At 41.4% G+C, this 27,979-nt stretch overlaps 1 protein-coding gene across 2 annotated transcripts in view; it reads left to right on the top strand.

Moving 5' to 3' along the window:
- Nucleotides 1-27,979, top strand: part of fto (FTO alpha-ketoglutarate dependent dioxygenase) — a 113,882-nt gene that overhangs the window by 66,031 nt on the left and 19,872 nt on the right. Inside the window, exon 9 of one of the 2 annotated variants that reach the window (XM_026173586.1) lies at nucleotides 19-10,323. The exons of the other annotated variant lie outside the window; for it this stretch is intronic. Coding sequence (XP_026029371.1) covers nucleotides 19-34 — 16 coding nt within the window. The 3' untranslated portion in view covers nucleotides 35-10,323. Of the gene's footprint in view, nucleotides 1-18; nucleotides 10,324-27,979 lie in introns of those variants that run through there. 2 annotated transcript variants of the gene reach the window in all.

Genomic DNA, 27,979 nt, shown 5'->3' with positions numbered 1-27,979 from the left:
CTGCTCATGACACTCAAGGCCCAGGGCCCATTAAAGTACACAGAGAAGGCAGCATGTAAATGGACTGGTGGTGTACATCCTATTCCCTCAAACAAAAGGGGCCTGGCATCGGGAAAGGCATCCGACAGGTTCTGACGGCTAGTTAATAGGATTCCCACCTCTCCAAAGGGACTGACTGAGGTACTGTTGTAGTATTCTTGTAGACCAATGCTTTTCTTTTTATATATGAATGTGCATATGTGTTTGTTAAATGCGGTGCTGTGGTAGAGATGAGTGACTGAATAATTCAAAACTGGCATGTCTCACAAAATGATGCAAACCTGTGCATGGATTGTCAGTGGGTGGAATAGAGTGTTGCTGTAAACACAGCCTAAAAGGGTCTTATGCATTATAGACAAGCCTTTTGAAACTGTTTTCTCATATGCAAATGGAACACAAACAGCTGCAAAGGCTTAATATGAATCTCTCACATCAAATCCAAATGAGGCATAGGGCTGTTTATGTTTATATTGTGTATGCTACTACTAGAAAAGGATGGAGGATGTTTGTCGAAGCACATGAAAGATATAATAAAAGACTCGATGCCACTGCTATCAGTGTTTACTTTAAAGAATGGGTGGTTAGAGCTGTATCTTTTCTACCACACAATAGTTGTTTTCTCATAAGCCTTTTCTGGACTGGTGAATAGACTGCAGAGGATGAGCTTCATTAGATATGTCATTTAAGACACCTATGCTCTCCCACTGCTCTATATTTATCCACTTGCAGGTTTCTAACAGGCCCTCGGGTCAACAAATTGTGTCCCTACCTGTCAGCTCAGCAGTGGACGGGACATATGTGGTGGATCGAGACAATATGAAGCCACCTGCTAGTCACCCTTCCTCCTTCTCTCCTTTCCTCTCTGGTTTTCCCCCCTCTGTTCTACTTTTGTCATACCTTGCCACTGCATGCAGTCGTGGCTTTCATATTACTCTATTTAGCTAAACAAGGGTCTGATAGTGGCCTTGGCTGAGTACCAATGAATCAACTGTTTATTTTTAGTTAGTTCAATTTTACCCACTGCTGTGTGGTAAGTGATAGGCCTAGCCTGTAATAAACAATCTCGTAAACAGCTCTGCAGCTCAGCCCCTAATCGCCTTAGGGGCTTGTAAGAGCTTTATAACACATTTATTACCCCTTATAACATGTAGGAGCATCAGGCCTTAACTTAAGCTACATTAATTGCATTTTTTGACATATATTGACTTTATCTTTAAATTTGTGTTTTGGTCATTCTCATGAAATATCTTGAACATCTTGAAAAGCCAAACTGTATATCATTCACCTTATTTAACTCTCATATTTTATTTTCTGATTTGTGGCTACCAAAAGACAATAATAACCTGATGTTGTAACAACCAGAAGAGAAGGGAATAACATTGATTATCTAATTAGCTTGCACTGGTCTGCCTGGAAACCTTAGGTCCTCACATTCATGTGTATTTTACGTTGATGAGCAGTAATCATTATTGCAGACCAACAGATTCTTCCAATGGCAAAGCACCTGATCCCACCAGCCTCCTTAAGCATGACAGTATACCCTGCCACACAAACTGCTCTAGGAACACAATAAAGAACCCTCCACATTGATTTGGCCTCCACACTGCCTAGGTCCTAAGAAGAACCAAAGATAATTAGCTTAATTATTGTTGTTATTATTGCTGAAAAAAATAGATAAAAATCGTATTAAATGCCATCTAGTTATGGGAGTATGGAATGGGCATAAGGACTTTAAAAAATAAATTTGTATATTTTAAAACTTTGCTTATAATATCAAAAAGTAGATAAGTAAGAAATATTGTATTATATATGTAGTATTATTATTATTTTAATGTTGTTTGTTTTATTATCTGAGACCAATTTGTCCTTATTCAATAGAAGAGTCCCTTTAGGGTTCTGCTTGATGCATTGTGAAACCAGAGAAAACTGTATTCAATACTTTCCTCAATTATATTGCCACTTGGTATTCCGAGTCTGGTAAGAGAAAAGGAGAAACCATTACTTTGTTAGCTAAAAGCACACATCCACTCAGAACAGACGAAAGGGCCAGCATGGGGAATAGAGATATTTGATGTTGAATCTCCCCCTATTTACAGTAGGATGCCTGAATAAACGTGTTCAGAAGCTGGAAAGCAGCATTATGACCCATAACCCCAAGGTATTTGAAATGGAACAGCAGGACTTACTTTGAAAAAGAATAGGAGATGTGCTCTGGGCTCACTGTTTATACCTTGATGTGATTTGGACTGAAATATAAAAAAAGCCTGTTTATCTGTTCTTTCCCTTTCGTCCATTGTTGAAAATTGCGGGGTTTTGGAAGGGGGAGGCTATTCAGATGCGGCACACTACTGGCAGTGGTTTAAACTGGTAAAATGTATTCAATAAGTATAATTTTAAATGTTCATGTTGCTTTTCCTGTCATCCATAATCACTATTTAAACCAGACGTGTCAGTGCTGTCCACGTAATCATTGCATTTTATTTGAAGGATGTATTAGATAGACCTGGGCCTTGTTGCAAGGTCCACATTTTCCATCACGTGTTCTTTGTGCAGCATTTTCCCATTACAGTTCATAAAACTAATTCTGGGGCTCTACTTTTGGTTTTAGTGGGTTTTTTTTTCTACAAATACCAGTTTCAGCCATTCTTCATTTATGCTTTTGTCTGAAAAGAGGTAGGGTATCAGTCTTTCATGTTTTGGAAAGTCTGATGAGTGTTATTTGCATGGACCTCCTGCATGACGGAGATTTTGGAGATGGCGTGGGGAGAGAAATACAAAATTGCAGAGTAAACCAATACCAGGCTAGTAATGTTGGGAGGATCCCCTTTCAAAGAGTAGAGTTGAATGTGTGCGCCTTATGTTTTTGATCTCTTACTGTACTCATTCCATTCCAGGCACAGTTGTTATCATAGTTGCTGTTGTTTGTATGTTATTTTAGCTTCTTTCCCAAGTAGCTATTTTGCAATTTGGGCAAAAATACAATTAAAGGTCCATCTGTTTTCAATGGTGCTAACGTCACACAGATGGGGTTGTCTATTGAAGCCATACCAGGATCCTGGCAGGTCAGATACTTCAGTAATGAACATGCTAAATATGCGACCAGTCTGATTTCATCATAACAATCCTGCATGGTGCTTGAATGTATAAATATAGTTTTACATTAAGTTAAGCTGTTGCACTTTAGCCTTGGCAGTGGTCTAAAAGAATAACAGGACTTATCCACTAGTGCTTTAAGTTTCACTTGCAATTGGGACTTGTCTCATTCATGCTATGCCTATATTTCATGAGAGTGGTGCAGTTACGGTGTTATTGTTGACAAACCAAGATTTATATATGGCCAGAGAAAAATGTCTAGTATTCCTTGTGACAATTTGTCATGCTGAAGCAAAGCAATAAAGGCCTTGAGCACGCATGCATATGCAATAACATAGTATTTCTGCTAATATTCCTTTAGCTCATCCAAGCAAATTATATCATTTTCATATATTTTGTTTGTTTAGTCTAACACCTCAATCAAATGACAAGGGATGTTCTTTCAGTAAAAGAAAAAACCCTTTTCAGATTGAGTTACTAATATTACATCACTAAAAAGGCCACAGTACTTTAGAGGCCACTGCAGCTTTGAGAAACTGTGGGATTTATCACATGCTTTCATGTTCACACTCCCCGCATTAGACTAGGATAGAAGGGAAAAAAACAACAACAACAAAAATGCTGACACTGTGATTGCTCAGTTATAAATGTCAACTTCACATCGATCCCTTAAGCTGTTATAGGACTATATCCTTTAGTTAGAGAGTTATATACTACTTCTTCGAGCTTGTTTCTTGTTGAGCTCTTACAATTAACAATAATGAGTAGGAACAAAGGAGATTGTTTTTTGTAGTTGTTAGATCAAACGTTCCTACTAAACATTCAGAACAGTAAACAATGTAATGGATAAGTGTGAGACACTATGGACAGCTTTTGGAAACTATACCACCAGATGCATGTCTTTGGGAGACAGTTATGCATCTGGTCAGATCACTGATTACTTCTTAACTGCAAGGACCTATCTACTTCTCGTGCTTTCCAAGTATGCAAGCACTAACATTTCTAACACAGTTCTTTTACCCTGAAAGAAGCCTGAGGTCTCTGACCAAAACTTGTCTAATATAGGAAAATTGAGCAGCTTTGAACCTTTCTGTTTTTGATAACTACTTGGTATGCTTCCTGGAGGACAACCTGTGGGTTTGGTTTCCCAAGGTTTAATTCCTTTGATTAAATGCCAGGGCAAGATAGCTTGGCACTCAATAGGCCCTTTACCTTCCTCATATCCTCAGTTTCTTGGGCTTAAAAGCACCAATGCTCTCACCCCCCCACCCCCCCATGCTGATTGTTGTTTTCCAAGTTTACACCAATAACCTCCTTCCTGTACTTTCCCTCGTCCCTCATCCTGTTTTAGGTCAAGATGTCCTCTGTTCCTTTGCTCCGTTTATGCATTATGATTCATAACACAAGCGTGTACGTGGTACAGTACTGCGCCTCCCTCCCTTTCAGTGACCGAATGAAACTGACGGCAGGATCACAGCCTCCACAGATTAGCAATGCTCAGAGGGGGAACACAGTTGCTAGGGTAATTATGATGAGTGTTGGGCTGCCAAATACAGGATAATGCTTGGTCCTTATTATTATACTAGTGGATCAGCTCTACAAAATTGCAGCTAATTAAGGACAGGGTTCTTAGGCTGGCTCATTCAAAACAGTTAAATGACCACCATCTACAGTTAAGGTCATGATTGTCTTAGCACTTTAGGCATTTAGACATCTAAGGAGATGATTTAAAAACTGGACACTGAACTTAGTAATATGTTGTTAGAGCATTTTACTACTTTTTATTAACTTAAGGCTATTTAAACGTGTTTATCTAGCTCAAAACTGGAACATTGCATAATGGTTTATTGTGTCAGGCACTTTTCTACTGAACTGAATTTGAGAACATTGAATTTCGTGCGCTGATGGCAGTGGATAGTTGCTAAATATGTTGTCTTAATTTATATGACCCTGATTGGTGTCAGTCTCAGTCAGACCCCACAGGTTTAGTTCTTGCATAGCTAAAGCATAACTGTTTAGGTCTTCTGTGTGTTTTCCTTAAATATTTTAAATGTATCATGATCTGGGTCCAAAAATCCCTCAATTTTCAAATAACTGCCTCATATTGGCTGCATCTAGGTCCCGATGTCTGCTTTGATTGGCTCTGTGTTTATCAAAAGCTTTTGTTATGTATTTCAATTCAGCTGCTTAAAGACAACCGCTGGATTTTGATGGAGATAGAAAACAAGACACCCTCTAAAATTGGCTGACCCTTCCCAGGACTCTGTACCCTCTCTGCCCTCAGCACAGAGATATGAGGGCACTCTGACATACTTCTGAGGCATCTTTTGTTGTTGTTTCTCATGGGTAAAATCTGCCCACTGCTATGCCATGAGAACCCTCCCTGTGCTCACACACGCACACACACACATACTCAGAGCCAAAATCAGTCCACTGCAAAATATAGAGCGTTGCAGTTTTCTTTCACACAAATCAAATCCTGTTTACTACTGTCTGAATATCACAGCTCGGATCAGATTAGGATCTTTGCTTACAATTACAAATTTATCACAGTACCTTCATGTTTTGTTTTCAAACGGTTGACCTTACTAACTTTCATGTTGCTTTTCAGGTTAAATATATTGATTCCCACTTCATGCTGTAGGTAAGCGTCAGAGAGGAAATAAGAATTATTGTAGAGCTTCTGTTTACAGCAACATATGTTAGTGAGAAAATAATTCTGTGCAAGTACCATATGACAGAAATAGATTCGGCCTTGGGTTGGGGTTTTTTTTCAGTTGCATTTTAAGTTGCAACACTCAGTTTACTCATGATATAGGTTAAGTTCTAGCAAAATATTATTGAACACTACTGTACCTTATGTCCATTTTAACTTTGGCAAACTATCTAGCCAATGACATGTGAGTAATGGTAAAAAAAATTCCCTTTTCACTATGTTCATATGCATTTAAGGATAAATGGATTAAGCAGCAGTTCAGAAATACCCACGATTGTAAGTTTCCAACCACACTACCTCATAAATGCAAATAGGGCAAAAATAGGTGTTGTTGGTCACATGTAAGTTGTCCTGTTTGGTTAATCAGTAACTTAACTAGAAGAGTGACCAGACCAGACCACCTTTGAGACTTTTTCAAATTCTTATCGACAACCAGATTATTTAAAAACCTTGAGTCACACGTAGCCTCACAGTAGTTTCCTCTATATGGAAGTTATCCTGTGCCATGCTATGACTCCCTAACACCAAAGCAATGTCCTATGGCATTTGAATAATGTAGAGGGTTGAGTCGTCCATCATGGTAGATAGCTGCGTGACTGCATTCATGTGCTCGTTTGCATATACGCCTGTGTACATAAATATGTGCAGTACTCAAGATGGGCTCCATTACTTTTGCAGCAGGGTATCTCTTAACTCCTATCTTTTTAATTATTTATTTCATGAACAGTATATATATTTTGTTAGGGGTTATTGGGGCATGAATAAGCGTGTGTCACAGCCTTTTCACAATCCCTTATGAGCAAATCCCACCCCCATCCCTGACTTGCCTCCAGCAGGCCCAGCTCAGAGTTCTTCTGATAGCCATGAAGGGATTTGGGCTGGATGGGCAGACCCTGACTGGGCTGATTGCTTTGAATGGCACTGGCTAAGGCTGCCTTTGAAAGCAGGGGTGTTGATGAGCGCCTTCTCAGAAGAGCCTGTGTAGTCACTGCCTCTGGGAGGGACCCTCACTAATACCCCAGCATAAGATATACAGGAAGAGGCAAGGATCACCAGTCACCCCCAGCCATACGCACACACACACACACATACACACTTGCTTAGACAACAACAGAAAAGTACTTTCAGTGAACTTTTTGACTTTTACTTATGTTGCCTACTAGTTGATGGATCTGTAAGTCATTCAAACTAGACGATTCAGTAACTAATTTCATACACCCAAGTTACAGCAGAGTGAAGTTCTTGATATTATTTAAGTCCTTACTCGGTTTGATGGGCAGCATGCTTGACATCTTTGTATACGTGTTGAATTTTGAAACCATGCTCCAAGCCGCTTGAAGTGTTGGCAAGAAAGGATTTCCGGAAGGTGTATGTGGGCTCACTTGTTTTGTTCGCTGTTTCACCTTGTCCTTTGGCTCTCATAAAACACCTTGAACATGAGAGAAGACAAATTACAGCTTCAAATGCAGGTGTCCAAGTGCTTTTTTATCTCTTAGCAGACCCTGAGGGAACATTACCTATGTTCCACAGGGCTGGCTGTGACATGGGAGCTGTCACCTGTGAGGCCCAGGCTATTGCTCTGAACAGGGTGGCCTTCTTTCTTTGATTGCCCTGTGCCTTCGAGCAAAGAGCTCTGAACTTTGGTTTGGTCTGGACCCAACACCCCTAACCCCAGTTACCCCTTGACTTTCACCTTATTAGTAACAGGAATGTCTGGAATAAGCATACTGATAATTAACATGAAAATGCAGTATAAAGAGAGTCACGCTCATTAGGATGATTGGTGCAGGTTAGGGCATGAAGATGTATGTGCTTTTGACTACTCCTCTTTACTGAGCTCATATATATATGGAAAAATTCCTAGGTAACGCTTGTTGATGTCAGTAAACTGTGTGTCAGAGTCAGAGTTCAGGATACGTGCTTGTCTTTCACGGCAGTTGAATGGCTTCAGGCGAAACAAGCTCATTTTGTGTGAAAGAGAGAAAGAGAGAGAAGGGAAAAAGAAGTAGCAGTAAATTACTGATAAGTGACAGAGAGCAGAGCTTATCTTGTGACAGCATCAGAGTGGAATGAAGGTCTGGTGTGTGTAAGTTAACCCTTTGACACATCTTATGGTGAGGCTGAAGGTGAGTGAAACTCAGACTTAAAGATGAATAACCATGAAAAAGCATAGAGGGAAATGGGAAAGATGGCAAGAGGGGAGTGGGTGGTGCCCGCAGCACGCCTGGTTTTATTTTCAATTGCAGTTTACGATTTTTCATGGTCATGTCTCCCCTGCCTTTTCAAAATAATCGGCTGTTGGTTTTTGCAAGTCTGGCCGCCTTTCATTTTAGAGGTTTGTTTTTGAAAAGGTTGCTATTATAGCTAAATGGTTTCTCTGCTTCTCTAAACACGGCAAGGCATTAGGCTGGGCTCCGGTTTCAGGGCCTGGCTCTTAATGAGAGACCCAATCACACAGAGGGAAAACACGGATCAGCCCTGCTACACCAGACCGAACCTGTGGTTTACCTCTTGAAACATAACCACACTCCTCTGCTCTGTTTTTCCCCCTTTCTTTTTTCTTCCACCGTCGTTCCCTTCACCTCCTGTCATGATTCTTCTCTTTTACAACCGAACATGATCAAAGTTGATTGCGCAGCTGCAAAAGTCAACACAGATGTGAAAATAAATAGATTAACACAATGGCCCAAACTTGGCCTGACAGTTAGCGTGATGCTAGAAATTAGCCTTCCCTCATATGGAAAGAGAGATTTGTGCAACTTCCAAAGAAGGCCTGAAATGTCATGTAAATATTGGTATAATATTTAGCTACAAATAGAACATGTTTGTCTGCTTGATGCTAATTTGCTCTGAATTTTTCACAAGTATCAAGTGCAGTTCCCTTCATGCTTCAGGGAGAAATACTGGTCTCTTGTTCTCACTCTGTGTTTATACTCACCTATTATATAAGTTCAGGTTATGATTTCTATTACACATGCTTTAGAGCTTGTGTGATGCAGGTTTCCTGTGCTAAACTTAGAAACTGCAAGCAATCTGCTAGATTTGGGTGTGCAGATGCTTCTTAGGACAGCAGGGTTAGGTGCAAAGGTAAGGATGCTACTCTGTGGTCTATATGTTGTCTTTTGCTAGCCACATAAATTGTTTGAATGTAAATGCATTTTGTGGAATCTTTGTGGAATATTGAGAACCCTACGGCTCGCCTCAACTCTTACTTGAGTGTACACAGAACTCTGCTGTATTTGCTGTTGAAGTTGTGTGTTCTGCGCTATCGACTCAGAAGACCCTGTCACTTTTCTACTGTAGCTGTGACTCCTGTAAAGCTATAGTGGAAAAGACGATGGAGAAGAAGAAGAAGAGGCAGTCAGCAGTATGCATAGTCTTCTGTCACTCTGACACTCTTCAGTCTCCTTGCAGTGGGGGCTATGATTTATGGACGAGTCTCCATGTTGTAAGAACCTGAGCAGGATCACTCACTTCTCCAAGAAGAGAGATGGGAGAGAGCAGTCTCCTCTGTCCCTGGTGCTCCTTTTACACACCTATCTTAGCTCTTCTTATTTCAGTTTCTGTTTATAGTTTTGATGGATTATAAAAAAGCAATGCCAATACCTCTTCTTTTTTCTTCTTCTTCTGTTCTCTTCCCTTTTTTCAAAGTGAGTGATTGTTAAACAGTTTATGTATTCTCTTTCTGCCTGTATGTTTATTGGAGGTAGTGAATTAGGTTTGAAACCATCACCGGAGGTTGTTTGAGAAACTTGAAAGGAAGCCCCCATAGCACAGTCCCCCTCCCTCTTTTCTCATCCCCCACCTTCACTCGCTCTCTCTTTCTCTTTCTTTTTCTGCCTCTCACTCTCTAGCACACAACCTCACACTCTCAGCACAGTTGTCACACAGTGGCGCCGCTATCTGCACATTATTAGTTATTACTTTATCGGCTCCCAAAGCTGTCAGAAGACACCCTCCTGGAATATACAGCAGGCATAAGCCATCAGTCCTCATTACGCTAGACCCGTGTGCAATTTACACCCAGCTGCCTCTCACACACCCATGTCAACATGCTAATGTGTATGTGTTTTGTGTGTGTGTGTGTGTGTGTGCACTTCTATGCAGATGACAGGGCTGCACACATATGATATGAGCACACCTTTGAGGGAATGCACTCACATGTACGAATGGAGCAAAGCTAATGTGCAACATGATAAAAGCATCCGCCGAGGCCTTTAAGTACGCGTTTGAAGAGAGCTCGGGCTTATGTTTTTTCAAGTTTAGTGCTGCTTCTTAAAACCACAAGGAGGCAGGGACAACATTGAAAAGTGCCGCTCAGGACAGCTCAAGCCCTGTTGAACACGCAGGTGTGCGGTAAAACCCCTGGAGGCACCTGGGACAGAACAGGGCCCAGCAAGTCAGACTGGGTGAGTTACTGCATTCCCAAGCAATACGCTGGAAACTAACACAAACGTCATATCACCTGAATAAAGAATCACTTGTGTGTGTGTGTGTGTGTGTGTGTGTGTGTGTGTGTGTGTGTGTGTGTGTGTGTGTGTGTGTGTGTGTGTGTGTGTGTGTGTGTGTGTGTAGAAGGTCGAGTTGGGGGGGGGTTGTTAAGATAAAAACACATCATATCAACATAATGAATTATGTTCTGATTCAGCCCTTGCATATTTTGCCTGAGGTGGCTGTCATGAACAGATGTACAAGTCAGTTTCTCATCATTACTGTTAGTGCTTGAGTATGAAGATTGTGCAAATCAGACCTCCTGCGCCGACATGCCATTGGATGCTTATTACACAGTCCTGTTGCCAGTGAATAATCTCTCTATCGTTTGATCTAGCAAAGTGCCCACATTAGCACTCACTAATTCCCTTGGCTGTGGGTTTGGAGACAGCACACGTTCCTGAGGCTTGCCGTCTCTCTGTAATTGTAAAGGTTGGGCCTCTGGATCCTTTTTTATTCCCACATTGTTTTCCAAAGAGGCATCATTTGGGCACACATACCTATCAGTATTTCAGTAGTCACTTTTATTCTGTTAAGATATGTGATGGGAGTAATGGAGTTGGTAGATATTGTGTAGTGACTGCTTAAGCAGTACTTTCCACAGCTGTCATCATGCGTGGTAGCCCAGCATCTTATTGAGACACTTTATGTTGGTCGTTCCTTAAACTTTATGTGCAAGAGAAAATTGATCTTATGTCCTATATCTCTGTTACGATTGTTTGTTTTAGCTTTTGGAAAGTATATATGGTGATGTAATTAATAAATAATGAATAGTTTTTTGTTTTTAAAAAAAATTAAGCTAGGCAATTTGGAGCGTGTTGGCTTGTATTTGGTTATTTGTGGATATACATATTTTGTATAGCCAGAGAATCTGTGTAGCATATTTATTTAGGAAACTTTTTGTGCATTTGTTATAAAAAAATTATAGAGGACGCACTTTTAAGAAGGGCATGAATAGTAATTTTGCAGCATGCAAGCCTTTGAAGCAACGCTTTCTCCAAATTGGATATTGTGAGAGAGAGACATGTCCCTATTTGTCTACTACTGCATTATCAAGAGAATACAGGAGTATGGATGGCCAGCAGCAACAGGAAGGATTTGCTAAGTTGCTTTTGGATAGCCGAGTCTCCATCCCACATAATGCTAAACACAATTATGCAAACAGTTTTTTCATTGAGAACAACGGAAAATAATGGCTTTAATATATGCCCTTACCTCCAGCGAGTGTTTTGTATGCAAATTAGGTGTGATTTCAGGGATGGAGAGGCGGAGTGTCTCTTGCATCCATCTTTTGTTGCCGGGTGGATTAAGGGAGATCTGTTATGGTTTGTTAACATGAGAGCTTTTGATTCGGATTGAAACGAAACCATGTGTAGAATTAGATTAAAGACAATGTGTGGTGAGTGGCGGCTCAGGCACGTACTGGACCTCACCCACCCGTACGCCAGCGCTCACCACTGTGGTCCCATTGTTTGGCCCGGCTTCTGTTGTGAAGTGGATTTTTGTCCTGTTTTTGTTCTGTAATGGGCTATAATAACTTATATAAATCACAGTGACTGAGCCGGAGCTCCTCGTTTTGGGCTTGGCATTGATGGAAGGTCTGGTTCTCCAGAGGACTAGTGAGCAGTAAGTCTTGTGTATGGTAAGGGAAAGTTTGAAAGTCAGCAGGCTTTAGGTTTGACAGTGTTGTTTTGTTGTGAAGGGAATCAACCTGAGGTTTTCTTCTGAGAAGGAAGGTCAAATAAAGAAAGAGGAAAGCTTTGATAGTGATCTACAAACAGTGTGTTAGACCAGGACAGGTGAAGATAAAATAAATATATATATATATATATATATATATATATATATATATATATATATATATATATATATATATATATATATATATATATATATATATATATATATATATATATATTTTAAAAGGAGTCGAATTTGTGTGAAATTCTTCCCTGTGTTTTGCCTCGCCTGAAGGGCTTTATTTTGACAGAATAGAGAAAAATATCGCTGCATTACAAAATCAGGCTGTTCTTATTAAAAAGAGTTCAGTAACATTATCAAAAGAAAAGAACATAAATTATATTGTTTTAAAAACTGTTCTCAAGTGGAAATGAATGTGTTTTTTGTTGTTAACTGACCTTGGCGAAGGTGTGTGTTTGCGATAATGTGTAGAGATGATAAATGAAGGAATGGAGAATTAGTTAGATCCCTCAGTGTGTTCATTACTAGTCAGTGATGTTTTGTCAATAGGAGGACGCACATCGTCTTGTAAGCTTTGGGCGGTGCATTTACTTGCACTGCTGGGAATTGTCTGTAACCCTGTTTTACATTGAAAATAGCCCAGAGGAAAAGGGGTAAGAGGAGAGAGAGGGGGGGGATGCAAAGAGTAACCACTGATTAATTATGCACATCCCTGATTGTGACATGCTATCTGCTGCTATTAATGGCCAAGGATAATCACTCTGGATTGTAATTGCAGCCTTTGACTTCAGAACTGTACTGTGTCCAACATCAATCTTCATGTGAAACCCCACAATTTGGTGAAGAACTTCATTTGAGACTGCTGTTGGGTCTCCAACTTATTTTCAGGAAGAGAAGTGAAGTGTTAAGGAGAAGAGGGGGCAAAAGGGTGGAGGTTGCTTTAAACGGTGTCAGCCATAGACAGGCAAGTTAGAACAGGGCGCTGTGATATTACTGTACACTGCTTGAGGTTATGAAAAATAATTAGAGATCTGTGTGGTAGAAAAAAATGTGTTTTGAGGTATATGAAAGTTTTCACAGCCTTCATTGTTTGAACTTTTAATTCAGCTCTAAATGAGTGTCATTATTCTCTCTCACACATGGTATTATTGTGGAGGAAACTATATGAGAACTTGGGGGAAAGATATCACATTAAAATGTTAAATATGAGTTAATGAGAAAATACTACTCACCAAAGGATTTCGAGGCATCATCAGAACTGCCACAGAAGCGTTTTAGGTACAGTATTTGCTATGAAGTGTATATCTTTAAATGTAAATGACTGTTGTAAGTCATATTCGTAATAACTCTGCCTATTAGTGGGAAAACATAAGTAAGATAAATGGAGAGTTTATTCCCCATTTTATAGAATTTCAGCAGGTTTTTTTCATTACAGACTTAAATCTTGTAAAAAAAATAACAAAGTGAAGTTGAGGCTATTTTTTTTCTGCCTTGTCCAAAAGCTTCTTTGGCAGTTTGTCTAAAAGCTGAAATGAAACATAGAATGTAATTAGAGGGAAGGGAAACTTTTAAGGGGAATTTCAGGATGCCGAGCAATCGGAGCCATAAAAGCAGATTTTGCTCCCCCATCATAGAGCCTCCTGTCCAGCCAGACAGTATCGGTACACAGTGTGTAATGGGCCTCTTTTCCACCGAAATACACGTTTTAGTTTATGTGTGTGTGTGTGCTTTGCTACTGTCACACCTCTGTTATACTAACCTCCTAGTGTGTGTTCCAGATCCAAGGAGAAACCACAATATACAGGCTTTCTTCTTCCAGAAAGACAGAAAAGAGAGCTTGGTGGTGAAGATTTTGCATGGTTTGTGTGCACAAAAATAACAGGTAGAAAAACAGATGGGGGGGAAGACCAGGTATGAGGATGAGGGAGAGTGGACGAGCGAAATGCATGAAAAATAGCATGAAAAAGTCTGTCCTTTGGTTCTTTCAGGCCCACTGGCGAGGCTAAACAAACAGCGAATGCTTTGGAGAGACACATTAACTGTAACTGCCCTTGATCTGGCAGTGTTTAGAGTGCTGTCGGCACGGCTAATAAACACTTCATTTAGTTTTAATGGTGCCGGCGCCTCTACGCAGCCTTCAAAAGTACCCTTTATTTGGGTCATTTACGGCTCTTCCTCGAGGAGCACCCAAGGGACGGCAGATCCAGTCCACATCACTGTCTACTGGAGCACTCCAGGCCTGGGGAAAATTAATAGGGCTATCTGGGAAAAATAAATAAGTGATGGGCTTTACCACTGCCAAACAGCCCAGAGAGCTTATTAAGGCAAAGTGAAGTGAGATCGGGCAGTAGAAGAAGAAATTTTAATATGAATTTTTCACCTTTTTATGTAGGGCAAAGCTAGTTGTTTTCTCAGTTTCATCCTTTCCCCCCTCTTTTATTCCATTTCCTTGTGCACTCTCTCTCCTGTCTTCTTCATGTCTCTGTGTTCTTCTTCGACAGTAATTGTAAACACAGCAATTATGGATTGTGCGAGACTTAATTATAGCTTGTGCAGAGCCCTGGGGGGGCTCTGGCGGAATGTTGCAGCTGATAAAAACGCCAGCTCATCAGCACCCCTCCAATGGTGGCAAGCCCCAGTGAGAGTGGACCAAAGGGAGCCGTTCCCCCAGGGCCCTCCCAGTCGAAGGACCAATTAGTATTAGGCGGGAATTAATCTTAACGGGACACAACCACTCAAACAGGTCCTCCCAAGGTGAGGAGGAATTAATGTGGTTGCCTTATTGGTTATTACTGCTGTTGTCGTTTAAGTCGTTCCCCACTCAGCGTATGAGCTTAGAAGTCTCGATAGACCAGATCGCCCTGTAGCAGACGTGTTCTTCTTCATGTGCCATACCAGGACACGAGTTGGAGGAAGCAGCTAGATTAAAAAACAAAGCAAATCAAATCAGAGGAGAAAATGTGTCATCTAATTTTTTGCTTTTCATCTTTGCTGCAGTTCCATTTATCTTTTTCTGGAAAGTCTTTTTGTGGATGGAAAATTTGACACATCAAAATTCTAGTAACTGCATCTTGTATTTAGACATCCAAAACTCAGCCCTGTTGTCAGAATTCATCAGGAGGGGGGCACGTATTGTGATCTATGCCCTGTTTCAGTATTGATTTCTGGGAAGCATGGCTCCATTAAGGTCCTGCCCGGGGGTGTGGAAGGGTCAGCAGGGGAAGTTGTGGGCTGCCGTGACCTCAGCTGTAGTTTACAATCGATTAACTCTGACTGGGAAGGGAGAAGGTCCTAGGGAAGTAAGCACAGGGCCCCACACGCGATTAGGCTACATTAGCCCTCTGGTCAGAGCTGTTCCAGAGGTTGCAGTAAGTTAATTAGCACTTTCTTATGATATCAATGATGACAGGGGTAGAGCAGCTAGCATTGATTTAGCTTTACTCTGTTTCAACCTTGGAGACTAAGCACCAAGGTACCGGATACTCCAGTCCTTCCTTTTTTTAATCCAACACAACTGGCCATGTACTGTGACAGCACTGAGCAGCTCCTTCAGTGGGAGACTGCGGCACCCACGGTGTGGGACGGAGAGATTTCGCAGGTCTTTCCTCCCCACTGCTGTCAGACTCCACAACAAAGACTTTAACTGAACAAACACACACATCCACACATGTGCAATAACATTAAGTGCAATAATCCTTTCTGGCATCGTTGTATTTTTACTCAGTTGTATATAGCATTCGTATTCTATTTTTATCTTATTGTATATTTTTATTCTATTTTATTCTACTGTATATAGTATATTATTTTATTCTATTCTGTACAGCTGTGTACTGTATTTATTCTTATTGTATTCTAATTTTTGCGTCATAACTTTTGCACTGTCCACTTCCTGCTGTGACAAAACAAATTTCCCACGTGTGGGACTAATAAAGGTTATCTTATCTTATCTTATCTTATCTTATGTCACTACCAGGAAGCCGTTTGTAAACAACAATCTCTTATAACCACTAATATACTACTAGTAAGGGATTTTGATAGTTTGATACTTATACATGCTAACTAAGAGGACTAGTAGGTTTTTCACCATAACACATAATGAATGCATGGAATTACATTTATGGTTTCGACAGTTTGCCAGGTTTTGCCGAGCAAGCAGGGAGTTACATTTTTTTTTTTTACAATAGCCATGCAATGACTGGACTGCATGTGACAAATAAATCTTGAGAAAGAGGTTTTCCACTTTCCACCCCCACACATCTTCCTCATAATGTGTGTGTTTTCATCTGTGACTCTTTATTGTCTGCCCCATCTTTGTCAAAAGAGAGCAAAAAGAGCCATCACTAATTTCTTGTTTTGTCAATTAAAGTGTAAAGGTGTCAGAAGATGATCGTCTTTGTCTCTCTCACTTACCACATAACAAACATCTCCCTGTCTCATCATGTCTCTCCAGTAATCCCTTTGTTGTTTGCCAGCCATTTTCTTTATTTGGCCTCCTACGTTGTTCTTGTCATTCTCTTTACCGCTCCATCATTCCTTCTTTCTTGCACTGCGTCTTTCACTCTCAGCTGCTGGTCTCACAGTACTCCCTTTGTTAAATGAAAGGTTTGCCAATAGATCAATCAAACTCTTTGTTCTTCCTCCTTTACAGTACACTACTCTCAATATTGTTTGTTTTACCAGCAGCTAAACTGCATTACACCTTCTTTTTCTCTTTGTCTGTAATGCTCCATCTCCGCCTGTCTGTTTTTGCTCGAGGCCCAGCCAGGCAAGTGAACAGCGACAGATGAAGAACCTTTTCTGTCAGCAGTGTTGGAGGGAATTAATCATGATTCAGTAAGTGCTCTGATGAGGATTCAAAAATCCTTGTTAGAGATAGAGCCATCAGGTGTGCCTGATCCGTCATATACTGACAGCAGCCTCAGGGGGGACAACGAGCCAAGTTTTAAACCCTATTTAGGACCCAATCCTGCATTCAAGTGCTAGTGGTCATGAGAACATGACTTAGAATGCACCAAAAGCCAACCCACCAAACATGGAAAATGTACATTTGGAATCTAGTTGCAATTTTCAGCATTAACCAGCACAGAGTACCAACCGTGCTCAGGCTGCTTCCGGTCAATGTTGTTTTATTTTTTTTATATGTGACTTTTCTAAAGCCTATGTTGGAAGATTGGCATTGCACAAAAATGCAGCCACGTGATTTGACTTTGACAGCTCAATTTATTGCTTAGTACACTTTGGGAATTTGCTCAACACGTTGTCTAAGCGTAATTAGAATAAGAAGGATTCCTCTATCTGCAGTAACAGCCTCTCCTTTGTTGATTTTACAGTATGTACTTTGCTACAGTCAGAAAAACTTGTCTGATAAATTTAAAAACCTTAAAGTGGCACTGTAATGCGCGCACACCTAAAAATGCACATTTACGTACATAAACCATTATTAAAGTTAATGTACAATGTCACTGAGAGACTGTCAGACGCTTAACAGTGGAATTCCCCTGCAGATTAACGACTGTACTATTTGTTCATGTCTTCATGTGTCAAGGAAGTGGTTCTTCTTCTTTGTGAATACATAGCAATGTTACAGCTTTGTGAAAAATCTCTGACATGACACACTAATTAGATATGTGCTTAACCCTGAGGCCACAAAAGGCCAATGCGACAATAGATCGTGCTGATATAAATAATAAATATGTTTGAAATGTTGCAAATTATAAGTGGTCTGTTATTGAGGGAGTGTAAGTGAGGTGCTCTTTTTGTATGCACTCAGTTGAAAATTCCTCAGGATGATTTACAGCACAGCTGCAAACAGCTTGTTTAATTTGGAAGTCCAAATGAAAGCGTTTGCGGCATATTGCCATATTTTTCTTGTTAAGCAATGTTTAAGGTAGAGATAGACATTGCAGTAATTGCAGGTTTGACTGAGGGTAGGAGTGGAGTTAGCAGACATCAACACTCCCCCTGCTCTGGGAAGAAAATGAGAATAAAAAGATAATGCTGCAGATAAAGCATGAGACTGGTATGCCATTCGGTTAACTATTTCACTGTTGGGGGATTCACATGGATCCAGCTGAAGATACAAAGTAGACTCAAAGTACAATGGGAAACATTTGAGCAGAAGATAAACAAGGACGCGAAAGAAAAAAAAAAAGTAACTGGGACAGAAATTAAGAATGAGGACACATCAGCTCGTAATAGCGGTAGCATAACAAACACAAGCCAAAATTAGTCTCCCACAATAAACTGACAGGGATATAAAAACAAGCCTGCGTACATGTTGTGAGATTATAATGAGGCATTGATTGTTTGTCCTCAATTTCCATTTCAGTTCCCTCTCAAATTGAAGGCAGACACTTGTAAACATCCATACCTATGTCTTTGTTGTTCTCATTATCTTTTCTTTTTACTTTTCCCAAACATGATTGAACTAGAAGATCTAGATTAGAGGGCCAGTGTGACTTCCTGTTTGCAAAAGTACTTCCTGTTTTTTTTGACCATGTTCTAGTCGTCTTTGCTCAGGCTGCTGTTTATCGCCTGTGTGTATGCAACCATCTGAATGTTGGAGCTGAGGTCTTCTGGGATGTTTGTTTGTGCTGTCTTTTATTATGCCATTTTTTTTAACTGCCATTGTGGCAAGACAGGAATGTGCCATTGCTTGTTGTAGGCTGCTAGAGGGAGAAGGCCCAATTACCTGGGGTCCCAGTGCCTGGCTGCAGTTGTAGTCGGGCTGTGTGCGTGTTGGGTTTGTTCTGGTGAGCAGCTGTCCCGGGCCCCACTGGCAGTGATGGCAGGGGATGGTTACGGCTACGGCAGTGACAGCGAGAAAAAGGAAAAAGCAGACAGGCTCGTGCGCTGCCTCCTTGGTACTACTCAGCGGCAAGCACTCCCTGTCTGGCTCCTCACCACTTTTAACGGCTGTCTGATGTTGTAAAATCTTGAATGTGATGCTGCGATTGAAGTAGAATGCATTTCTCCCAGTTTACACAGTATGTGTGGCCAATTAGAGCTGGGGTTATGAGGCTGATGTATGGATTATAGTCTATTATTTCTTCTTCCCTAATGTTGACCATTAACTGCTGTGTCATTAGTTACTTTACCAACTGTGGTGGCAGTCCAAGAAGGCACACAGTCTGTCACACATATTATAATATGGGTACATGGAATGGGATACAGGAATGTGCTTGCAAAATGGTGACAGTATTCTGAGGGATTTTGGAAAAACCAGAAACCACATTAAATGACTGAAAAGCATAATAGCTAGTGCATCGATTATGTGATTAAACTAACTACGGGTCTCTTAAAACCGTGCTTTGAATTTGTTGAGGATTGCAGAGACGCTCAGTTTAACCATGAAACAAATGTATGAATTGTGAGGTTTTCTTAGAGCAGCTGCAGCCTATACAATAGCACATCTTGTGTTGTTTCACTGTGACCAGTATTGTGTGTGACGCAGCACTGACTTGCTGTCTGTCTGTCTCATATCCAGTGTGGCGGGCATAGTGAGCAGTGTCTAATGGAGCCTCTGATGAATAATGAGTCCATACACTGGTAATGTTCTGTGCCGAGTAACGGCTGCATTGGTTTCTGTCCTGTTAACTCCACTGGTGTAAGATTGATTGTGCTGTGCTCTGCAGTCATACAAAGACACTTCATTGCTTGGCAATGAAAATAAAGCTTCTCCCACTGAAATGAAGAGCAATGGGACTAGGGCCACAGAGGCAGACCAGCACGAGGCCTAGAAACGACTACAGCCCCATGTCACTAGCATGAGTGAGTGACACACCATGAAATAGGCATCGCTCCAATAAGACTAATTTGTTTACACATTGCTTTCTGCTAATTGAGGTGTGGCAGAATTTATTTTTGCCTCAGTTGAAATGAACCTAAGTCACCCTGATTAGGCCACTCACTGTACTTAGAGATCCTCCACCAAGACTCTCCTTCAAATTACACTTGACACTGTGAAGAAACATCTAATAGAAGTGTGTAATGGGCTCTGATGACAAACTACACGGTTGGAAGACCATGTAATCTCCCCGCAATTAATTAAAGTGCGGCCTGTGTATGTGTGTGTTAGCAGTTTTCTTTTTTTTTAATGCTCCCTTTCTCTCACACCCAACCTAACCAGATGCCACCAAATAACTAAAATAACACTGCCTGTCAACAGTAAAAAATGAAGACCCATACCCTAACAAAGAAAGGTACTTAGAGCTGGTAGGGAGAGGCAGATGCAGGGTTATTTGTGCTCCAGTGCTTCTCAGTGTCCCGGTAAGGGTCCTCCACAGCTCAACATCTGTACCTCCACCCGCCTAATTACCCACAGCACCCCTGCCCCACCGCTTTCTAGTCTGTCACTAACGCAAAGCTCACTGGAGAGAAGGAGGAAAAGCAGAAGATGAAAATAGTTGGTCTTGCTGGTCTCCAGTGTACATTTACATTGTACAATATTTCGTTTATTCTGTTTTTTTTAGCATTAAAGACAGTTGGCTATTATTTTTCACTTTGCTACTTTTTTTCCTTTAACAGCTGTATCCATTCTCTTACCTTTAACTGAGCTGTTATCTCATGCTAGTGACCGGAAAAGATTTTTCTCTCAAAGAAGAAATTTGTTCACTCATTCTTTGCTCTCACGTTTTACTTTTCTAATTTATCTTTTTCTTTATTTATTTCCCGCCACAGTATTGATTTAAAGGCAGAGAACAATTAGGTCCATTTTGGGGATAATTCCTCAGTCTTCACTTATTTTTATCAGTAAATGAGAAATTTGCCATGCTTTTTGTAAGTTTTGATGGGAGCTATCAGTTTGGAGTTACTTGTGCCATTGATTTGATTAAAGGCATTACGCATTGTCTAATGAGTTTTACACATGGCTGAGTGGTGAATAATCACCCAGTGATTTCTGACCCAGAACTCCTCTTCACACCTCCTCCTTCCCTCATTTTTCTCACTTTCTCTCTTTCTCACTCCCTTGGAGCAGAGGACCAGACACTTGGTAGTTCACAGAAGAGGTAACGGAAATCAATTGAGACCGTGATTTGAAGAGTTTTCTTTCTGTTTTTTCCTCTTTCCCCCTCCTCTCAAGTCAAATTGATTCCTTTGCTTGCTTGCTTTAATATTCATTTTAGCTAAGTGTTCAGTAAATGTGCAGAGAATATGAATATTAGGTGTCAAGACTTTTTGCATGAGATCAGTTTTGAAAACTATAAATTTCACCCAGCTGAAAATTGTCTGGCAATTAAAGTGTATTGTGTGTAATAAGCAGTGTCTCTATTGGGTGTTTAGCTTTATCGAGCCTGTCTAGAGATGGAACTCATACCTGCTGCTCTGTGAATTGCAGCACATAAAAGATGGACTGAATATGTTCCTGGGGAATATTGCCCTCTCCAAAAGACCAATCCGTCTTGCTTAGGGAGGCAATCTTAGGTGCGGTAGATAAACTAATATTTGTGTATAACCTCAGTCAGACAATACAAATGATCGGATGATTTTTCATCTCCTTATGCATACAGGGAAATATGAAAAATTGAGGTTTAGGAATATTTGCAGGGTCTGTGAGGCGGCTGACTGGGCCGCTGAGTGCCCTGGGCCACGCTCCTCACCAACAACTGCAGAGTGAAGAGTGATGAGAATATTATGCCCGTCTGTTTCCCGTCACTCCCCATCCTCCCCTCCCACCTTCTTCATTCTCTCCTCTCACCACACTAATTCACATGGCCACAAGATGGAGAGAGAGGGAGCGAGCAAAGCAAAATGAGAGATAAGGCAATAGGCTGGCCGCCCCTCTGGCTCGCCGTCTTCGACTTTTGCTGTCTGTCCATCATTCATGATTGACAGTCATACTGACATAGCTCTCTTGGTCCTCTTGCTCTTCTTTATTGTCCCCCCACCCTAAACCAACCTCCCAGCACCACTGCCAGCTCAACCATAGAAACCGTTTCTTCATTTTCTGGGCCTCAGCTCTCTTGCTGCTACAAACACTTCTTATTGGGTTAATTTGCGGATGTTACTGGGCCAAGAATTCATTATTTTGGGGAGCTGGTGTGCAGATAGGGGCAGAGAAGCATTCCTGGTGTTGACGTTTCGTCGTAAAAAAAAAAGGTCATGTTTGAGGTTGAGGGAAGATGCAGGGTCTTTATCTGTGGTAGAGATGTTCTTAAGTCATTAACCATTCAAAAATCCTCCAAACTAAACTTTAATTTATATTAGATTTATTAAATGCATACATTGAACAAGTACATGCAACAACCAGCTTCCTTTTATACACGTTTGTTTTTATAATGAGCAGCCGTTGAGAGCAGAGCAAAAGATGTTTTACCAGTGTCAGTCAAGAAAAGGGCATGTTTTGCTAAGAGACAGGGTGCATTTGGATCCCTTCAAATATAACATCCCAGTGTCTCTCTCTCTGTACTTTCCCTGCCTTGAAAAATATGCTGAATCCCTAAGAATCCACATGTCAAGTGCAATTCCCCTCACCACCACTCCCTGACATGGAGATGGTGACATTTACCCCAACGCTTCCCTCTCCTCCTCTTCAGGTTTTGAGAGTTTTTATTTTTAGTTTATTGCGTTGCCTCACGCCAAAGCCTCCATGTTTTCCCTTGAAAACCTTTCTGTTTGCTCTCTATATTTCTGCATTATTTGCCTGTGCCCTCTGCTTTTCAATATGTCTTTTCTTTTCTCCCCCTTTTTATTTCATTTTCTCCCACCCTCCCACTTTATCCTCTTCCATCCTCCTTCCCTCTATTTTAGCTTTACTGTGGTGAGGAACTTATACCCTCCCCTGTTCATGATAAATCAGGGGTGTGAGCGGCGGTGCTCAGTTGGAGGCATCAGTCGCGAGGCTGATGAGATAAGCGGTGCTCATCTCGTGGCCCTGTATGGAGATTTATTGGGTTGGGATAAGCAACAAGCTAGCCATCACTCTCAGCCAAATAGACTCCCCGCCTGCATGTGTTTATTCTTATTGCACTGCCACGACCACTGCCACTGTCAGGGGTGGAGTAGCCCCCGGAGGCCTGCTCTGTGGTAAAGGAAGCCTAGCTCTGCTCTCTGGATCATTACCTTCTATTAGATCACAAAAACAAGGCTCCACACTGGGACTCTGAGTGACACTGATGGCCCAATTTTTCTCTATCGCCAAAGACCACATACAGTAGGCATATATAAAATAAGGTTATAGTCTATATTGGCTCATCATATCTGAGTGCTAATGGTGTTGTCATCTTTTTCTTTTGGATTTCTAAGCTCTTCTTTTGATGCGCTTAAGAATTCCTAATGAGGCAATTCCATCTGCCTCAGACAAAAATATATATTAGGTGCTGGGGCAGTTGTCAAGGGGTTGTCAAAGCTTGATGGATGCACACGTTCTCTTTTCACCAACAATTGTGTTATCTTTAAATTTTTGGGACAGTTTACTAAACTCACTGGCTTTATATGGGCCACTTGTCCACTTTATGCTAAGTCTAATGCATACCTGTGTACGTATAACCAAACTATTTGACCTTTGCACCGAAGAAACCATATAATATTCCTTTTTCCAAAAAGATTTTCAGTTTATAACCAAACAAATCCATCCATATGGAAATAACACTATTAGCATTCTTATCGTTAGAACCTTACTTGGCTGTCATGGTATTAGTGTTGCTCATGGTAACAAATGCTATCTAACATTAGTAAAAATTGGCTGGATGCCTCCTTATTCCTACATTTTTGCTATTTTCACACACAGCATTTTCTACACATTATCTGTATGTAAGAGTCAAAGAAACCTAGTGCAGGTTTAACCTAGATGTTAAACAGTAGTCTTTAACAGTGACACCCACTGAAAGTCTGTGTGATGTGCCATTTCTCCTGAAAACAACATCTCATATTACAAATCACAACTTAGATGGAAAAACAAACAGTAAAAAGGCCCGCTGTGACACCGTACTGACTTCAGAGCAGTGGATTCAAGAGAATACTGAAAGCCATTAATCTGTAGTTGCCACACGTGGCCACAGTACCACTGTGTAGCTTAATCACCATCATCTCACTTTAACTCCAGCTGCTGATGACAGCATTAATTTCAGTGGGCGAGAAATCTAACACAACCGTTGCCTAGCTGGTGTCAGGGAGCCTCAGGCCAGAAGGTGCACATCAAGCATCTTCTTCCTCTCTCCACTTCCCCCTCCCTGCCACAAAAACATACACTCCACTCACCCAACAAGTTCTCCACAAATTGCTTTTACCCTCCTCACCCCACAAGTGTACACATGAACACACAAATACACGCACAAACTTAGGCCTGGGCAGGGTAGTGGGGGTTAGTTTTCCAGCACTCAGGTTATATTTAATCATGGCTGGCGGATGATGAGGCTTTTCTCTTTATGAAAGGTATTAGAGCAGCACTGTGTTTTCACTCAGCTTTACACTCTGCCCCCATGCTTTTCTTCCCCTGACCTGTGTTACCATGTGCCAGGGAAGAATTTGATAAAGTGACACCAGGCTCCCACTATCTCTACCTTTCTCTCCATCTCCCATCTCTGTCTCACATTCTAATAGTTCGTCTGGCAGGTCTGGACTGTCTCTCATCTCATCAGTGGGGTCACACCTCTGGGCTGCCCTTTTCCCTCTTCACCAGCACTTGCCTTGTCATTTATTTTGCTGCTGAAATGGCCAGCAAACCGGCAGGTCTGATTCAATCTCTTACATCCTCAGGCTGATGTACCGGACAGAGTGCGATAGTGCTCGCAGAAATGAAGAGGGGCAGGGTTTAACAGTAGGAACATCAGGCTGTGGTGTCCTGCAACTTTCTGCACTCTGCTCATCCTTTGCTCTTTCCTCACTAACAACAACCTTCAGGGAGTGTTTTCTTGCACCATTCATTGTTAAAACACACACTCCTTGGCCAGGGAATTGCACTCTGACAGAATACTCTAGTATTCAACTTTCCCTTCGCATCCTTGCGTATGTGACTTTCCTCAACCCTAGTTGATCTGTACTACTTCTATTTAAGGGTCCTATTCTCTTTGATCGAACTAAAGTTACAGAGAAAAGTGAGAAGCATTGGGGAAGCTCCAGCAGGAGGGTTTACATACCCTTTCAACACTTTGAGAAGAGGGGATGCTCTACATTCTGCTTCATGTTGCACCCAGAGACTCTCCCCACTTCACTAGCATGCATCAGCAGACACTTGGTCATTAGGTAGATTGACAGTGATTGTCTGGCCTGCAGAGCTGAGGCAGCCTCTGCTCGGCTCAGATGCCTTCTTTGAAATGCACACATATAGATTTTGTGTGAGTGAACAGAATTAACAGAAAATGTTACAAGCTCAGGTAATCGATAAAGTGTGAAAGATGCGGCGGACAGTGTGGAAATCACATTTTGGACAGGTTACTACTTCATAATTGATTTGGCTTTAAGCAGCTACCTTTTTTACTTTAAAGCTGGTGGTTAGTGTCTCAGTGCTCCTTTTTCCCTGCACTAAAACGGCAAAAGGTGAAAGGTATGCTGTAGGATGTGATTTTTATGCCCAAAGAGAGGCGTGATCAGAGTGTGGTGTTCTGTCTTACAGAACTTTGCCAATTGCTCTTTTCTTTTCAGTTTCTTAGATAGGGTGCAGAGACTAGTTTCCTCCTTTGCGTTCTGTGAGAGTTGGGCACGTCAAACTAAACGCTCTAGCATCTTATATCTGTCCTGTTGGATTAAGCTGTTTAGTAGCTGTTTTGGCAACTGAGCTTGAACTCAGATTGATTTCTATTTTTCCATTAGTTTATCCCTTTTCCATATCAGTTTTCATGTGAGTTTCTTTCTGTTTGCACATTCAGAAACAAATCTTCAGGAGGTTGGGACTGTCCTCTATTATTCATCGGTGGTAATGATGGAGAGGAGCTGGCAGGATCTGTGGGCTTATTGATCCTGTCCTCTGGTTTCGTGCCTTACCTCCTGTGGGGGTGGAGGAAAGGAGGTGAGCTCAGCCCAGATGCACATCTCTTCTCAGGAGCTGAGATCTGGCCAGCCCTATGTTTCTCTTCCCAGGCACTGAGACCTTGGTGCGTCATTTTTGTCTTGAGAGCCCTGTGTTGCTGTGATTTAGAGATACTGAAGTTTTGTCATGTTATCTGTTATTTCGAAAGATCTGCTTTCTGTTGCTGTTGTTAATGGATTATTAAACATAAAGCGATTCCCTTTTTTCTAGTTGTAAAATATTACGCTTTGATTATGACCCCATAACCCCACAGATAACAGTCATTCAGAAACTGTACAGTTTTTAATGCTCTCATGAATTGTGTGAGTTTGGGGTATTTTACTGTCTTAATGGGAATTCTTGAATGCATTATATTGGGGCCTTGCAGAGATTTTTGTGTCCTTGTATTCCGCTGTCCGTGTCTATGTATTTCTTCACTAAACTCACTTCCCCAGTATACAATGCAAGCAAGCTAAATTAGGCCAACCTCCTTTTAATACCGTGGAGAGGGGAGAAGCAGCCATTATGAATTATCCTTAATTACAGCCATTTCCTAAACTAATAAAGCTGCTGAATCTTTACTGCAAAGGTTAGTTTACCCAGCATGCATAAAAACCACTTCGTGTGTGTGGGTTCATGTCTGTGTGTGCGCGTATGGGTGCGGGAGAGCTGGATGGCTGGCTGGCAGCACCCATAGTCCCATTAATTTCACGTGGGTTCCCTATCACCAGCCACAGATGCCTATAGACACGTAAATGAGTCTCCAGCGAGTGGCGGGCTGCCTCCGCCAGCCAGCTCGGGCCTAATGGTCTGGAAAGCCAGCTTATGTGACGGAAGGAGATGAGGGCCTTATTTACACTGGCACACATTAGTGGATGGATGCTGATTCACTGATTAACACGTCAGCCTTTCCCACATCCCCCCCTCTCATGCCTCCCTCAGTTCACCTCTTTCCTCTGTACCTTCAAACCTTTATGCTCATAGTTACACACAATAATCTGACTATACAAAAAAATGACTTGCAAAGCCTTTTTTTCTTTTTGTTTTTCTTCTTCTTGAAATTTACTACACCATTCACAAGCTTATACCGGTAGGCATCTAGTACATACGCTAAAATACACACACACACACACAACCTTGCCACTCTTGGAAATGCATGGTGGCAGGCTGCTGAGAACAGGGAGGCCATCTGTGAATGATAGCTCCTATGGAAAGATAATGTTTCCCATGCAGCACCGAGTGAGGCGCTGATGGAAGAAGATGACTTTTTGAATGGTTAAGTGGGTAAACGTTAGATCATGGCCACAGTGCTCCCATTTGCCTCACTCACCATCAATCCCTCCCTCTCCCCCTTGCTCTGCCTTTCTCTCTTTTTTCCCGTCTACTAGATTGTTTATTGAAAAAGCACGAGGAGGCCGCCGATAAGAGAGGCAAGGCTAATGCCGTGATTTGTGTCAGTCACGCCGTACAATTTGTTACAATCGCAACACTTATCACAATATAATATGTTTATTCTGGTCAATTAAGTGGCACAGGAAGGCTCCTGCATTTGAAGTGTCACATGCAAGATGGGACGGGGTGAGGGCGATCAAAGGAAATGGAACTAATCTAATTGTACAGCATCTCAAGCTGCTGCCACCTCCGTAGACCTTGCCATCGCTGTTCGGCTTATAAACTGATGCATTTTGAAGAAAAGAAGGAGACACAACTACAGGTTTACAGAAACAGAGGTGGCTAGGTGCTGATCTGTATCTAACGTGTTTGTTGAACAGATAAAGGCAGGTGCTGCACATGTATACAATCAAACAAAGCAATCTGTTTTGTTTTGGGGAGGTTTTATATCAATTTTTGGCTTCACATATATGCACTTGCTTAGGTGTCATCAAACGTATTTAGACATTCAGTTCAGCACATACAGAGAGACAATGCTTGAAAAGCAAGATTGTAGTGTTTACCATACATATGCTCCGTAAACACAAGAAAGTGCTTGAACT

The sequence above is a fragment of the Astatotilapia calliptera genome, chromosome 1, assembly GCF_900246225.1.
Source record: "Astatotilapia calliptera chromosome 1, fAstCal1.2, whole genome shotgun sequence".
Lineage (NCBI taxonomy): Eukaryota > Metazoa > Chordata > Actinopteri > Cichliformes > Cichlidae > Astatotilapia > Astatotilapia calliptera.
Note: the sequence above shows the minus strand (reverse complement) of the source record. Positions and strands in the feature narration are given on the sequence as shown.